Source organism: Abramis brama (genome assembly GCF_963993115.1).
Source record: "Abramis brama genome assembly, chromosome: 13".
Taxonomy (NCBI): Eukaryota; Metazoa; Chordata; class Actinopteri; order Cypriniformes; family Leuciscidae; genus Abramis; species Abramis brama.
In genome coordinates, this window is record NC_139975.1 from 40,348,414 (window position 1) to 40,366,174 (window position 17,761).

The 17,761-nt window shown below is 38.6% G+C and overlaps 1 protein-coding gene across 4 annotated transcripts in view; it reads left to right on the forward strand.

Annotated features, from left to right (window-relative positions):
* Nucleotides 1-12,298, forward strand: part of LOC311094646 (uncharacterized protein) — a 33,316-nt gene extending 21,018 nt beyond the window's left edge. The window contains exons 9-14 of one of the 4 annotated variants that reach the window (XM_084132740.1): nucleotides 5,443-5,544; nucleotides 8,548-8,827; nucleotides 9,027-9,163; nucleotides 9,253-9,285; nucleotides 10,562-10,835; nucleotides 11,011-11,534. In XM_084132740.1, the coding sequence (XP_083988866.1) occupies nucleotides 5,443-5,544; nucleotides 8,548-8,827; nucleotides 9,027-9,163; nucleotides 9,253-9,285; nucleotides 10,562-10,835; nucleotides 11,011-11,158 (974 nt within the window). In that variant the 3' untranslated portion in view covers nucleotides 11,159-11,534. Of the gene's footprint in view, nucleotides 1-5,442; nucleotides 5,545-8,547; nucleotides 8,828-9,026; nucleotides 9,164-9,252; nucleotides 9,286-10,561; nucleotides 10,836-11,010 lie in introns of all 4 variants that reach the window. The other 3 variants (XM_084132741.1, XM_084132743.1, XM_084132742.1) reach the window with 3 other exon arrangements.
* Nucleotides 12,299-17,761: the final 5,463 nt, after the last annotated feature.

Below are 17,761 nucleotides of genomic sequence, written 5' to 3' on the forward strand. Positions count from 1 at the left end.
TTTTGAGTAAATTAAAATGCAATCGCTACCAAGGTTGTGCGTGTTGTGGCTTCACAAATGCTTTGCTGCATACCTCGGTTGTAATGAGTGGTTATTTCAGTCAAAGTTGCTCTTCTATCAGCTTGAATCAGTCGGCCCATTCTCCTCTGACCTCTAGCATCAACAAGGCATGTTCGCCCACAGGACTGCCACATACTGGATGTTTTTCCCTTTTCACACCATTCTTTGTAAACCCTAGAAATGGTTGTGCGTGAAAATCCCAGTAACTGAGCAGATTGTGAAATACTCAGACCGGCCCGTCTGGCACCAACAACCATGCCATGCTCAAAATTGCTTAAATCACCTTTCTTTTCCATTCTGACATTCAGTTTGGAGTTCAGGAGATTGTCTTGACCAGGACCACACCCCAAAATGCATTGAAGCAACTGCCATGTGATTGATTGATTTGTGAGCTTTTTAGGAATTATTAAGGGAGCGCACTTTACACGCATTCAGTCATGCCATGAACGCAGTCGCAGCTTGAATAGAATAGAATAGAATGAGGCATTTATATAGCGCTTTCATATGTACTGCTGTACACCCAAAGCGCTTTACAATCATATCAGGGGTTCTCTCCTCAACCACCACCAGTGTGCAGCATCCACTTGGATGATGCGACGGCAGCCACAGTACAACGGCGCCAGTGCGCTCACCACAAAGCTTGCTTTTATGTTAAAGGAACGTTTGTGAATGTTAATGCTTTAATAACAAATAATTTCTCGGGAGCATTTATGCTGATGTGTACGTGGTGGGCACAAGTAGGCTAACTGGAAAATATTTCATGGAGGTAGGCTACAGAAAAAAAATCTATTTAGACTTTTTTGCAGGCGGGAGCGGGACTAAACATGAATGTTGCGGCCGAGCGGGAGAAGGGAACTTATATTTTTGTGGGCGGGAGTGGGACTGAAAAATCCATCCTGCGCAGGTCTCTAGTTGAAACATTTTTAATTACTTGCACTCGCTCTCGCCTCCCTCTGCCATTATATGCTACCACGACAAAGCACGTACGCGAAATGACGTCAGTAAAGTGTCAGTAGGGCCTACATTATAATCGGTTATGGTCTACTACTGAACCGATACCGAATCGTCGGTAACACTTTACAATAAGGTTCATTAGTTAATGTATTAACTAGCATTAACTAACCATGAGCAATACATTTGTTACTGTATCTGTTCATCTTTGTTAACGTTAGTTAATAGAAATACAGCTATTCATTGTTAGTTCATGTTAGTTCACAGTGCATGAACTAATGTTAACAAGATTTTTAAAAAGTATTAGTAAATTTTGAAATTAACATGAACAAAGATGAATAAATGCTGTATACGTGCAGTTCATTATTAGTTCATGTTAACTAATGTAGTTAACTAATGTTAACTAACGAACCTTATTGTAAAGTGTTACCAAATCATCCTCGTCTGCAATGCAGAAACGATTAATTTCGACACCCCTAACGTTTATCCGTTTTTCACATGTAGAAATGATAATGTGTTTTTGCTGCTGTGGTAACCAGTTCCTGGTTTGGGGTTTTACGGAGTTGAAGTCTAACTCGTAGACTGCTCACAGACCTCACTTATAAGGGCAGCCCCCAAAATGGTTGTGTGGTCACCTGAGTGTGAAGCAGCCTTTCAAGATCTCAAGGACTTTTTGTGTCAAGGGCCAGAGTTTCAAAAGCCCCTATTTTGACCTTCCTTTCACGGTGCAAACAGATGCATCGGGAGTAGGTCTAGGAGCTGTCCTTTTGCAAGGTGACAGTATAAATCGTATGCCGGTGCAGTATATTTGTCAGAAATTGTTCCCCCATAAGGTCAGATATTCTACTGTGGAGTAAGAGGCACTGGCTATTAAGTGGGAGTAACAAGTTCAAATAATAAGGAAGTAAGAGGACAGGTTTGGCTTAACTGCGACTCTTGCTTTATTCTCTTTTTCCACAATCAAAACCAAAGTCACGCGTTACAGCACTTCAAAATACTCAGTCCAACACAATAAATGATACTGCTCTCCAGAGCATTCACACACAGCTTGGCATGAGTCCTCAGTTCATCTCTCTCACCCTTGGTTTCGTTTCTCTGGCTTTATCCAATCTCTCCATGCCAATTACTGAAACAAGACACAAGTGTTTACATTTACATGTATGCATTTGCTTTCCCTGGGAATCAAACCCATTACCTTGGCGTTGCAAGTGCCAGTGCTCTACTGTTTGAGCTACAGGAAGGCTGTTTGTCTTTTACACTTGAACCACCTAAGCACCGCGGCTATTTCTCCTATAACAGACCTCCCTAACCACACACCCCTCACCACAGTGTGCTTTAGATACTCTGAAAAATTACCTCATTGTCAAAGACTTTACTTTAGAGACAGACTGACCATGGGGCCTTACAACGGCTACACAGGCTGAAAGACAGCAATGCTTGCATTACCCGCTGGTTTCTCTCACTGCAACCTTTTAAATTTCAAGTGTAATACAGGGCTGGAGCTCAGAATGTTATAGCGGACTTTCTGTCCCATCACTGATGACTGACGAGCTTAAAGGCCCCCTGAAATAAAAATTTAAGTTTTTTAGCTCTTAGTATGAATAGGTTAGCCTTAAGGTTATGAATAAGCTGGTGTGTTCCAAAACTTTTCTGTCCAATCAAATGTTCTCTAGAATCTAAAACGTCCTATACATACCACCTAGCCAAAGCGACTGGCTGTACGTTCGGTAGTACACGCATGATCAGTATCAGCTGCTCGTGCTCATCAGTTCTCTCAGCACAATATGTCTCAGTTCAGTGAACTGTTGGAGTTACTGGAGTAACATATACAGTGAAGAAAATAATTATTTGATCCCCTGCTGATTTTGTAAGGAATTACAAGGAACCGAAGGGTCTATAATTTTTATGGTAGGGTTATTTTAACGGATATAGATAGAACATCAACCAAAAAATCCAGAAAAAAACACATTATATATAGGTTATGAATTGATTTGCATTTTAACGAGTGAAATAAGTATTTAATCTCCAAGCAAAACATAATTTAGTACTTGGTGGAGAAACCCTTGTTGGCAAGCACAGAGGTAAGACGTTTCTTGTAGTAGGTCACAAGGTTTGCACACATCTCATGTTGGATTTTGGTTGATTCCTCTTTACAGATCCTCTCTAAATCCTTAAGGTTTCTTGGCTAATGCTTTGCAACTTGAAGTTTCAGCTCCCTCCACAAATTTTCTATAGGATTAACCCCCTGGGGTCGGCAAACGCGCCGGCGCATTTTGCTCGATTTTTTTCACATAGCAGCAAAATAGCCTTAAAATACTCCGTCATTTATGGTCCTGCAGACTTAAGAATTATGAAAAAATAAACTGTTAAATGTCTACTTTTTTATGTGTCCACTTATAAGCGAAACAAAACATTGTGCTTTTGTAAAATAAAGAAAATATACAGGGTGTGCTTTCTGTCTCTCTGTCTCCTTGAACTTTTTTTTTGGAGCACGTCTCTAAACTTAAGCAAAACTCAGTGAATCCTTTTCACTCAGGCATGAGCTATATATCTTTATAATCATTCAATTGTCTGTTTTTAAATGATCTATTTCAAAACTAAAACAAATATTCTCTGTTTATGTAATCTGTATGAAAAGAGAGAGATGTCAGTCATTCTCATTACAGCTCGTTATCTGCTAATGTGATCACGCCCACGGAGAGCGTGTGCTATTCAAATGCAAATAATCTGAGGCAATCCATGCAAACTTGTGAATGCCCACATCAGATGGATAAAACACACCAAGTTTAATCAGGTTCATGTACTTTACGTTGAGACGCTGTCTGAGGAATAATACTATCGTAATAATAATCCTGGAAATTTTACCCCAGAAGTATTGGTTTATTTTCATTTCGAACGGATCCAGCTGCAGATTGAATAGTAAGTTCTTTATTCTTAAGTGCTTTGTTCTAATCGCGATATGGAAATAGTGTCTGTAAACCGCAAAAGACTGTTTACATTTGAATCACGTTTCTGTGTGTGAATGAATTAACGGCACAGATGTTGTTTACTACAGCTTGCAAAAAGACTTTTTAAATATGAATCGCGTGTCTGTGTGTGAATGAATTAACTTTTAGTTTAGCTTTTACCAAACTATATTGCTATACTGAGATGAGTAAAAATTGACTGAAATATGTTGAAATAAAATGTCTATAAGCAACGTATTAAACTGCAAATTAACATTTATATGCCCTGATATATCATAAAAACAACATGTTACAGACTAAATATGAAATACAACATTTCGTTGACTAGTTTTGGATAGATTATAAAGTTTTTACTGTAAAATAGACTACTTTATCAGGATACTATGCATCCTGATAAAGTTCCCTTGGCCTTTGGAATTAAAATAGCCCCACATCATCACATAGCCTTCACCATACCTAGAGATTGGCATGGTTTTATTTCAGTTAGCCTAATAGCTGGTTTGATTTGCATTGAGAGATGATCTTATGGAAAGTACTCCATGCCAATCTCTAGGTATGGTGAAGGCTATGTGAGGATGCATAGTATCCTGGATCCATGAAGTAACTGGCCTTTAAAAATAAAAATCTGCCTGCCTCTATGGGAATTTAACATAGGGGTGTCCAGACTTATGCACCCTGTATTTTAAGGAAGAAATGTTCTTCCTTAAAATATAGGGTGCATAAGTCTGGACACCAGTGTCACGATCCACACCAGGAAACACAGGAGAAGATCCAATTGCCTAAAGTATGTTTAATTAGGGAAATCCGTTACTCAAAATCCAGTCCAGGCAATAGTCGATATCATAATCCATCCAAAACAAGAACATAAACAGGAACACAGAAGAAACAGAAGTGGCGTGATAAAAACAAGGACTCCGTGACACATACTAAAACAGACAGGGTTATATACACAGGGAAATGACAATGCTAATGGGGAACAGGCTGAGTGCAATGATCAGTGATAAGGGACAGCTGAGTGCAATGAAAAGACAAGGATCATGGGGGATGTAGTTCAAGAGTGTGATGGACACCGTGGGGAAGGAGGACATCTAGTGGTGACCCAAGGAACATAAACCAGACACTGTGACATAACCCCCCCTCTACGGAGCGGCTACCAGACGCTCCAAGACGTGACAGACAAACAAGAGTCCAGGCGGGAGGTGGACTGGTGGAGGATCAGGGGGAGGGACGGGGGGCCAGGTCCATGGAGGGAAACGGGGACAGGAAGTGACAGTTCATCTGGGGGCCAGGGCGGAGACGACAGTCCATCGGGCGGCCAGGGCAGAGCAGACAGTCCATCGGGCGGCCACGGTGGAGACTTTCCCCGCCGGAGACTTTCCCTCGGGCGGCCAGGGCGGAGACTTTCCCTCGGGCGGCCAGGGCGGAGACTTTCCCTCGGGCGGCCAGGGCGGAGACCTTCCCTCGGGCGGCCAAGGCACAGGAACAGGCACCACCGGCTCAGGAACAGACACCACCGGCTCAGGAACTGGAACAGACACCACCGGCTCAGGAACAGACACCACCGGATGTAATGTATACTTACCTGAAACACTAACCTCTATGTCATTGTTGTGCCGTCTTCAGAAATCCTGTCAGATTCCATGCTGCCTGAGATCCTGTGTTCCTTCGAGTTTCCAGCGTCTCATCCGAGCTTGCTTGCTGCCGACCGCATCTGAAAGAGAAGAGACTTATATTACTGAATTGTGATTGCTTGACATCAACTTATCTGAAGTGAAAGTGCTTACCTGCTTTTCACCCCACATCGACTCATCTTCACGAAATCTGCACAAATTCATTGAATACTCACCTTGCACTTTTGTCACCTTAAATAAAGCTGTGTTTGGATTCACTTACCTCTGTCTCCTGGTCTGTATCCTGACAGCTAGATCGTTTTTCAGAATTTAATTTGACTCTGTGTGCCTATAGGGGTGGGCCGGGGATGGCAATGTAAGTATCTGGATATTTGCCGCGGGACGAGGGCTTCGATTACCTCTCTCTTTTTTGACCATACATGTGTTTGCACCCCTGAATATAATAAATATATAAATTGACAACATGACAACAATCTGTTCCATTGCATACAGAGTAACTACAGGGTGGGCCATTTATATGGATACACCGTAATAACATGGGAATGGTTGGTGATATTAAAGTCCTGTTTGTGGCACATTAGTATATGTGAGGGGGAAAACTCCTCAAGATGGGTGGTGACCATCACATATACTAATGTGCCACAAACAGGACTTTAATATCACCAACCATTCCCATGTTATTACGGTGTATCCATATAAATGGCCCACCCTGTAGTATCATACTAGTAACTCAAAACAATAGCTAAAGAAAACATTTTGTATTGTGGATGTGGATGTTATAGTAAATCTGTAGCCTAATACAGACCAGCAATGTACTGCAGCAGCTTTGTGCTTAATGATCATTGTAAGAAGTGTTCTTTAGAATTACCGGTGCCATGGGGAGAGAGGGTAATTTTTCTTTTGTCACTGAGGCAAGTGTATATATATATATTTTTTTTTTGGAATTTTGTTTGTATTCTTTTCCCACTTTACTGTGAATATATACACCCCTACTACTCCACTGTCATTTAATAACTATCCACTTTGGATGATGTCTGAGTCCTGAGCCTATCAACCACCTCCCCTTGATCTCCTTTGGATATGTTATGACAGTAGCCAATAAGGGATCATGTACAGTCAAGACAGTTGTTATCACAAAATAAACCCTGACAGGGTGATCGGGACCCCAGCTCATTAAATGGCTACTAGCCACAAATAAATAATTTTGGGAATGAAATATTGATTTGAAATATTTTATTATCTCACATATAATAAACACAAAGATTCCTAGTAATCCTAGTTCAAATGCAAAGCTTCCTTTAAGAAAAAAGATTCCTAGTAATCCTAGTTCAAACAAGACAAACATTTAAGTGATAATGTACAGTCATGTACACCAATTAAATAATAAGGTAACACTTTACAATAAGGTTCGTTAGTTAACATTAGTTAACTACATTAGTTAACATGAACTAATAATGAACTGCACGTATACAGCATTTATTAATCTTAGTTAATGTTAATTTCAACATTTACTAATACTTTATTAAAATCTTGTTAACATTAGTTCATGCACTGTGAACTAACATGAACTATAACAATGAACAGCTGTATTTTTATTAACTAACGTTAACAAAGATGAACAAATACAGCAGCAAATGTATTGCTCATGGTTAGTTCATGTTAGTTAATACATTAACTAATGAACCTTATTGTAAAGTGTTACCAATAATAATTATATGATCATATTGATTTGATATTAAATGTTTTAAATTCTTGCCTGTTTATTATCTTAGAATCTATTACAGTGTAAAAAAAAATCATTCTGGCAACAAGACAAACACTACAGTACTCTTAATACTATAAATACTTCAATACAATCAATAATTATAAAAGAGACGCAACTGGTACAAGTTGTGTTTGTCTGAAACGAGAGAGAGCAGCTTCAGAAACCTGATGAGCTGTTTAGCCGCGTTTCTATCGCAATTACCCGGAACAATTTGTCCCAGGAACTTTTTTTGCCCCAGACCGGTTGCTTTCTGCGTTTACACCGCGGTCTAAAGTACCGGGTAAACTGCGCTTGACTGCTCTTCCTAGTCTGTGACGGACAGTAGACTGTAAAAGACAGTAATCAGTTTTGAGCGCCACATTTATAATAAGTATGGAGGAGATTCAAACTGTGCTGCAGTTGTTTGTGATGTATTGGTTTACTAACGAGGTAATTAACAAAACGGCAGAAAAGAGACGAGCATTGATACTAAAGCGTGTTCAGAAAGCTTGTAATGCTAACGTTAGATATAAAATTAGACAACGTATGTTATCAGCTATTGCGGACATTGACCGTGAGATGGCTGGGACGAACGCGCAGAAAATTTTCTCTTCCGCAAATACACTTAATAAAGCCTGAACCTCGTCATTGGTCCAGCTGTTTTTTTTTTCTTCTTTTTTCATTAAATTCCATATTTGCAGACAGCAAATGTCTCTTACTGCATGAAGCCACGAACCGCAATATATTCTAAAAATGGCTGTTAAAATAAAAATGCTGCGTGGAGTCATCCAATCAAAATGCGGCATGAACACAACCAATCGGCATGTTCAGGGCAGAAGTCTCACCCCCGAAAGTTCCTGAACTTTGAAAAAGTACTACAGGGACATTCGGAGGAGAAAATATTAACCCGCTCCTGGCTCCTGCGGTGTAAACACAGAGTACCACCCCAAAGTTCCTAGTTCCTGGGGAAAGTTCCTGCGGTGGAAACACGGCATTAATTTAAAAAGTGTTGCTGTTGATGACGGTCATTATGTGGAAATATCAGACTTCGGAATGTCACGACTGACCAATCAGAATCAAATATTCCAGAGAGCTCTGTAACAATCATTAGGATTACATAGCGTAGCATTATTTTGTCCATTATATTAGGACATTAAAGTAAAAAAAATATTGTTTATTATTTTATGTTAAACAGGGAATCTTGCTCTTAGAGCCAAAGCTGTCCAGTCTTCCACATATGAAGAATTAGGAGCTCAAAATGCTGTCGATGGCAACAGGAATTCAAATTACAATCGTAGGTCATGCAGTCATACTAATGACGACTGGGACCCCTGGTGGAGAGTTGACTTGCTGGAAGTCTACGAGATAACCAGGGTTAGCATCACTAATCGTGGAGATTGTTGTGAAGAGAGGATAGATGGTACTCAGATCCGTATCGGCAACAGCCTGGAAAATAATGGCAACAATAATGAGCTGTAAGTATTGTCTCTCTCTCTTAATACTTACACAAATTATAAAATAAAATAACTTTAAGTAAATATTTTAAATACAAACTTGCCTTTGAATGAAGTATAACTAATATGCTCCTTGGCATTTTGATAAAGTACGTTTAATTTGCTTCTTGCTGTTTTAATTCACCCCTCTCTATTTCTCTGTTACTGTGTGTTTTGACAGGGCTGCAACTGTTGGGTCCATCCCACTTGGAGTCACAAAAACATTTGCGTTTAAGCCTATAAGCGGGCGATATGTCAACATTTTGGTACCTGGGCGCAATGAATTTCTCACATTGTGTGAAGTCAAGGTGTTTGCAGGTAAGGGACAGAGAGAGAAGAATACTCTGGGACAGAATTTGTTTATGTACTTATTAATGTGTTTATAACTGTTATTATTTTATTAACAGATAAGAACACACCATCGAACACTTGTGTTCCAAGTGAGTGTTCTTCATTACATTGAATGTTGTCAGTAACGCATAATATTCTAACTGAACATTTGACATCCAATAATAGATAATGAACATCAAGACAGTTATCACAGAATAAACCCTGACAGGGTGATCAGGACCCCAGCTTATTGCATGGCCACTAGCAACAAATAAATCATTTTGGGCACAAAATATTGATTTGATTTTAAATATTCTATTAGCTCACTTGTAATAAACGCAAAGCTTCTGTTAAGAAAAAAAGATTCCTAGCAATCCTAGTTCAAACAAGACAAACATTTAAGTGAAAATGTACAGTCATGTACACCAAATAAATAATAATTACATGGACATATTGATTTGATATTAAACAGTTTTATATTCCTACCTGTTTATTATCTTAGAATCCATCACAGAGTACAAGAACAATCATTATGGCAACAAGACAAACACTACAGTACTCTCAATACTAGAAATACTTCAATACAATCAATAACTATAAAAAAGACGCAACTGGCACCATGTCACGTTCACAGACTCCAGGACCTCCCTCTCTGACCGCCAGAGGGCGCCCTCGCCCGAATACTAACTTTCCAATACGAACTACTAATCCCATGATACATCATTCCTGGACTGATCCCGCATCCACCTGCTATCACTGATCACACTCGCACCTGCATCTCGTTCCCTACCCACATAAAAACCACACTCACATTGCAGCCAGTGCGAAATCTTGCTTTACTGCTGTGAACAATTTTGAGCGTTTTCCACAAGTTTTGCCTGCCTGTGTTTGACCCATTCTTCCCTGATTCTCTTGTTGCCTGCTGCCTGCCCATTGACCCTCTGCCTGGTATCTGGATGCTGTCTTGCTTGCTGCCTACCTCTGAACCCCTGCCTGTTTATCACTACGCTTGTGCCTGCCCTCCTTCGTTGATTTTGTCCGTGCCTGACCTTTGCCTGTTGACTATTCTCTTAATAAAGATCGTTGCAAATGGACCTGTCTGATTCTGATGATTCACAACACACCAGTTGTGTTTGTATGAAACGAGAGAGAGCAGGTCTCTCTGTGATACAAGAAACATAAAAAAAAAAAAAAAAACTGGCTTCAGAAAACCGGATGAGCTGTCTGTTAAACAGTGTTGCTGTTGTCACGACTGACCAATCAGAATCAAGTATATTCCAGAGAGCTCTGTGATGATCATTTGGTTACATATCTTAACTCTATTTTGCCCATTTTATTGGGACATTAAAGTAAAACAGTTATTGTTTATTATTTTATGTTAAACAGGGAATCTTGCTCTTGGAGCCAAAGCTGTCCAGTCTTCCACATATGAAGAATTAGGAGCTCAAAACGCTGTCGATGGCAACAGGAATTCAAATTATAGGTCATGCAGTCATACTAATAAGGACTGGGACCCCTGGTGGAGAGTTGAATTGCTGGACGTCTTCAAGGTAACCAGGGTTAGCATCACTAATCGTGGAGATTGTTGTGAACAGAGGATAAATGGTACTCAGATCCGTATCGGCCACAGCCTGGAAAATAATGGCAACAATAATGAGCTGTAAGTATTGTCTCTCTATTAATACTTAGACAACTGAGTAAATAAGATAAAATTACTTAATAAACAAAATCAATCCTTTTAATACAAACTTGCCTGTGAAGGAAGTACGTTTAATTTGCTTCTTGCTGTTTTAATTCACCCCTCTCTATTTCTCTGTTACTGTGTGTTTTGACAGGGCTGCAACTGTTGGGTCCATCCCACTTGGAGTCACAAAAACATTTGTGTTTAAGCCTATAAGCGGGCAATATGTCAACATTTTGGTACCTGGGCGCAATGAATATCTCACACTGTGTGAGGTTGAGGTATTCGCAGGTGAGCCATAAAAGGAGAGAAACATGGTGTGTAGACATTTGTACTATATATACTATGTGTACATTGCCAGATTATGTTTAATGAGATGATGTTACACCACAGTCCACTACTGAAAACTACTGTTTTCTGAGCAATACTAATATTGCACTTTTTTCATTGGTTTTGTTTTAGCTATGCACCTTTTATCCTTAAGATAAAATATACGTTTCAGTGCACATTCAGTAAAGGTTTGAAATGTTTTTTTTGTTGTTGTTGTTTATTAAATGCACCTGATTCTTAACCCCAGTTTGATCCAGGGGGTTGTGTATTTACCCACCTTTGTTTATCTTTGCTTTCTACATAAATTACTACAGCATTGCATGTTGTATTGCATGTTTCTGGATCAAAAAAGATTAATTTCAATATTTACAATGAGTAAATACCTATCTAAGGTTGAAGAGCTGGTAAGAAAGTAAAGAATTAACTTCACATGCACCATCATAATGCGATTTTGTCAATATTGCAATTAAATTTTACCTCATGTTCAGCAATACTTAGATCAAACCAATGGCGTAGCCGGACCTTTTTTAGGGGTGGCCAGGTAAGATCCAGTGATTTTATTGAGGTGGCAAAATCACTTAACATGCATCTAATTACAAAACAGCTTGCTGCTTTCTCAATATTATTATGTGCTTATTTTATTATTGAGAGAGGAAAGCGCGCAGTACATTTGCATATTCATCTAAACGCCACTCTCAGCACCGTGGGCAGCATCAGATGTTCGATAACAGTATGTCGTTGCTCATGTATTTGGAACATCGTTTTACCCCTAAATGAAAAATGAAAAATAACTTTGCCGTGAGTATATCGGGCCTTAACTGTGATCGTGTAAAGCCTGTGTGCTTACCTTAAAACGGATGTGGAATGGAAAACATAAAACGGATTTTAAGCAACTGCATAAAAATAAAAAAAACACCGCTGCTATGTAATTTTATGATTTTTTTTGCGTGGCATAAATATCTTCCATAAACAAGGAGTCTCCGACACAAGCGTGATCAATCTGTGCCGTAACCACTAGAGCTCCTTATAGCCATAACAGATCAAACAGCTTATAGTTGTCAATAAACATCACAAAATAATGTGTAAAAGTTGAACAATAAAGTTATAAAAGTTAATAAAATGAAACAGCGTGTTCATTTATATTTTAGTTGCAAAGTACAAATGCAAATGGCTGCACTTTTTTGTGCTATCACAGGATATGTGAGTAATGTAGGCACATTAATTGAATTATTGCCACTCTGACTAAAGTTTGCATGTGCTCGGTTCTACGCGGATGCCGTGTGTTGTATGCACAACCTTATGAATGAACTCCGTGTAGCGTTAATAGAGTGATTCTGACAATTTAATTTAGCTCAAAGGAATTATTAATCAATTTATAGGGAATTCGAAAGAATCACTTATTACGACCGAGCAAATGACTCGTTCAGGGTTCATTTGAACCGGCCGTAACTATCCGCTCTGCAGCAGATATACATTTCCAAACTATAGTGAAACACTATAGTTAGCAAAGACATTAAATTCGTAAGCACATAACACAAGTAACATTTCTCTTTAAAATACAAACAAGACTTTATTGATTATTCTAACACATAGACTAAAACTAATATCTAACACAAACACACGCACACACATTCATACGAGTTGCAGAAAGTAAGAGAGTGAGGAAAGAGTGAGTTTAAGAGTGAGATGATGAAATCTCAAGATTCTATGCACTTATAAGACATGACCTGAAGAACCATCAATCATTAATTTAACCCTTCTTAGGCGGGTTATTAAATCAATACAATACACCAGTTCAGCTTTTAGTCTGGAGGTTACTTGCTTGTGTTGCGTAGGGATTCACTTTTTGTCAGCGTAAAAGGGGGTTTCCTGGGTTCGTTCGTTGGTTGATGTCCTCGTGCTTAAATCATGGCTTAAATAGATGTCTGGGGCGGCCAATCACATGGTGTGCTGGCGGATGGATTGAAAGTCTTTGTCTGAAGCTGGTTTTGTCGAATCGCGGAACGAAACTTTGCCGCAAAACTTAACTTAGAACCGAGGCTCACAACGGAAAAGAAAAGAACTAAGAAAAGAAAGAGAATTGAGACGAGAGTAGTTAGATGGCTTGAATGAAGCTGTTGAACCCGTTCTTCTGATCTTGATTTGGGTTCTTTTTCTCTGTGGGTCTACATGGTTACTTTTTCTTGAGAGAGAGCCCGTCTGGTTTATCTCTTCATCTCCCGCTGCATTTTTGTTCTGCACTAAAACTTAAACTTTGTTCTGGTGTTAAGATTTTAAACTCAAATGTCCGCCCAGCCTCCTGGATCAGTTCTGACCTATTAGACACGGTCTTTATTTAGGAGGTGGCATTCTCTTCACTTCTTATCATAAATCAAGCTTATCTGTGCTCTCCTTACTCCTAAGCTCTAGCAGAGAGGAAAGAGGCCACAGTTTAGACATTATTACTATTATAAGAATACAGAACATTTCACACAGATTTCACTCAAGCCATCTTTTGAATTAAGAACATACGATCATGCTGATAGGAAGCACGACACACTTTCATTCAAGCCTCTAATAGTTATAACAATTACATGAATTATATGGGATCTAAGCATATTAGACACACACATATATTGTAGACACAAAATAGAATCATGTAGTTGCATGATGTGTGATTATAAGTCCATCGAGAATTTTTCTGGGATGATTTTTATCTATTTTTATAGGTAAAATCTCAGTTCTCTGGTTTGAAGAAAAGAGAACTCTGGTTTGGTTATTCAGAGGTCCTTAATCATTCTTTTCCAAGCTATCTCACATTGACAAGTTCTTCCTTTAGTTTGGCCATAAAAGTTCTTAGTTGGGGGTTTTCGTTGGTTGGCGGAGACTGGCTGGAGGATGATTTTATGGCTCTGGATTGCTGATTTGGTGTCTGGAATGTTGAGTTCTCTGTGGAATTATGTTTGAACAAAACACCTGGAAGCTTCATTTGTGTTTGATTCGCACTCAGTCGTTACATCCGTGACATTATTCTGAAGATTTCTCTTCTCTAAATCGCTAAACTCAACACAACTAGCTGCAATGTCTCTGCTCCGTATCTTCATCTAGACAGCGCGAAGAACACAGCGGCAGTTTGATGATCATCATAATATACAGTACTAACATAAAAATGTATTTTGAAATTGGTGTGAGTAGATTAAAACAATGGCATGTAACATGCATACTGTATGCCTATCTGAGTGTGGTATATCGGTACTTATTAACGAATAATCAGGATAATGAAAATTACATATAAACTGGAGTGAAGAGATCTACCTGTGCCATGTAAACATCTTACTACGATTAAGATTATTAGAAATAATCTTAATCGAGAAAGATTATTAGAAATATTGTTGAAATTGTAATTGTTGTAATTCTAACCTTTTTAATAAAATAGCAAAACATATTTACAAGATAGATGTAAGCGAAATCTTAAATGGTCAATATAAGTCTTCTTCTAAATATATCTTTTGTCCTTGCATTGTGGCTCAGTCAGTGTCACACCTGAATGAATGGCTCATTACACATAATGGGTGGGACATTGTATTCTCAGGTGTAAACCACTCCTCCTTCACGCCCCCCTCGCATATTGGCTTTCCAAGCAAAACCTGTTTTACACCATTTAAATCAATGTATTTTTTTTTTGTGAACGATAAAGCAAGACTATTTTCACATAATTTTGAAGCCAGAACTCGTAGCAACAACATCCATTAGTCAAAAGTCTTGTGGACACATATTTAATATGTGATTTGTGGTCTTATTTCAGCAACTTTCATTTTTATTTTTTCCAATAACCACGCATAAACATTATTCTCTTAAAAATACAAACATCTACATACACGTTGCTTGCATATTATGGTAGCCCTGTTTGTGCTATATAGAGTGAATTTACACCTTTGCCATTAACATGTTTATAAATAACTGAAAAAAGCACAAATGTCAAGGCATGTCAGAACATCTCAAGGGCCCCAAAAACACCTTGGTCCCCAGAGGGTTAATAGCTCTCTACTAAAACTTGCAGTAGATATTAAATAATCAATCGAATTTCAAAATGTTGCACTTTTTACAGAGAAGGCAGTCTGAGCAAAAGTTAAATCAAGAAAGTTAAAAGTTAACCCTCTGGGGTCTGAGCTGTTTTCTGGGCCCTGGAGGTGTTCTGACATGCGCTGACATTTGTGCTTATTTCTGTTACTTGTGACATTTTCATGGCTAAAGTCTGATTACACTGTATTCAGCACAAACTCTGCTACAATAATATATCAGCAGCATGTATGTAAAAGTTTGTAGTTTTGAGATAATGACATTTATGCGTGGTTTGTGAAAATACAAAAAAAAAATTCTCACTGAAATAAGGCCATGAAACCCATACTGATTATTTCTTCACAAGACTTTTGAAAATTGTATCACGTAGCCTAGAATATTTGCTCCAAAACTATGTGAAAATCACCCTGACTGCTCATTCAGATAAGACAATATATTGATTTAAATTTTTTACGACGTGTTTTGTGTGAGAAAACTTTATGCTTTTCACACCTGAGAAAGACAAAGACTCTCCCCTAACGGCCCTATTAGGAGCTATCAGGCCCTGTCATTCTGACCAACCTTGCACAAAGAATGAGGAGATTTAAAAAAGAATGGATTTTTGATTGTTTGGATTTATTTACAACACAACATAATCCAAAGATACACAACAAATGACAAAAAAGCACATTATTGAAAACAATGATCCAAAGACAGAGACCTTTGTGCCATTCCTAAAAACATTGTACAGACCTTTCATTTCCAAGGTGTTTGATTTTCACTTTACCATGTTCATGTACAGAGACTCATGTGAAAGTTGAAGTCAGCAGGACTCAGTGGCATCTGGGCCCTGAAAGAAAAAAAAAAGTGAACATACTGATATCAAGAGAAAGGCCTGCACGATTTTGGGAATAAATTTTAGATTTTTCTGATTAAAATTGCTTTTTAAAATTCACAGAATACACACACACAAATGTTTCCAACAATATATAATATAATGAACACCAGGTTTGTTGTGCCTTGTAGGCATAGGCTATGCGCAGTGCTGGATAAAATAATAATAACAATAACCTATAGCAGCCTGTAAATCTTCCAAAAGATTTCAGTAACAACTATGCTAGAGAAAAATATATTGATTATCATATGTTACTTCAAATGTTTCCATTCGTTATGATGATATGAAATGAGATAATAGTAAAAACATGAAGCCGTTTGGTGCGTTTTGCTTTCCAAAACATGATACATTCAAACGCACAGCATGTTCCAAAATATGAAACATTATGGTTACCATATACATATCTACGTTTGAGCAGATATCCACAAACACAGTTACAGTAAACACGGGTCTAAATATTATAATATTCATCATATATCTAGCAACAGTTCAACTGCAATGTGAAATTTATGCAACAATAACAAACTAATATGTAAGAATTTCTTACCTTACATCTTTCTTGTCTTCAAATTGCGTTCTTCTTCTGAGGTAAATCCAATGTAAGCTCACGGCACGTCTTTCAAACTCGACGAAAAGCAGAGACTTGTGAAGTTTTTTCATGCTTTGTTTTTGAGGTAACGAGCGCGATCGCGTTCCATGTGGAGATTTGCATGTGAATCTCTTTTGCGCGCGTGGGCGTGGTCAAATTAAAAATAATGAGCAAGCGTTTGAGACATCTTGTTGGTTTTATACAAATGACTTAAACAGAGAATATTTGTTTTCAGTTTGAATCCGATCATTTTAAAGTACACACTTAAATGTTTATAAAGGTATATGGCTCATAAATGTGTGACAAGTATTCGCTGAGTTTGGTTTCAGTTTATAGACGTGCTCAAGAAAAAAAAAGTTCACCGCGACGGGGAGGCAGAAAGCACACCCTGTTTATTTTCTTTTTTTTACAAAAGCACAATGTTTTGATTTGATTGTAAGTGGACACATACAAAAGTAGAAATATCACAGATTCTTTTTTTATATTTCTTTTTTCTGTATGACCATAAATGACGGAGTAATTTAAGTTTATTGTGCTACAATGTGGCGAAAATCCAGCAAAACGCGCCGGTGCGTTTGTCGACCCCAGAGGGTTAACAACACATTTAGACTGTTCGTCGTCCATTTTGTCAGTCTAAAACCTCCTGTTTGACAGATGGCCTTCAAGTCTTGGAGTAGTCTGACTGCTTCTTGTTCAGTGGCAACTGATCTCAAACAATCGTCTACATAATAATAATTTAAGACTGTATCCACAACTGCTGCACCAAACATGTTCTTGTTGTCCTCGGCACACCTTCTCAACGCATAACTCGCGCACCTTGGTGAGGAGGTGGCTCCAAACAAGTGTACCTCCATTCTGTACTCTTGTGAGGTGTCGCCGTCCGGCCACCACAAAAACCTGAGAAGGTCAGCATCTTCTGGTGGGACTTTAACCTGGTGGAACATCGATTCCACATCCGCCATGATTTCGACTCGTTCTTGATGGAATCTAGTCAAGACACCAACCAGACTGCTTGTCATGTCAGGCCCTTGCAGTAATTGTTCATTGAGTGTG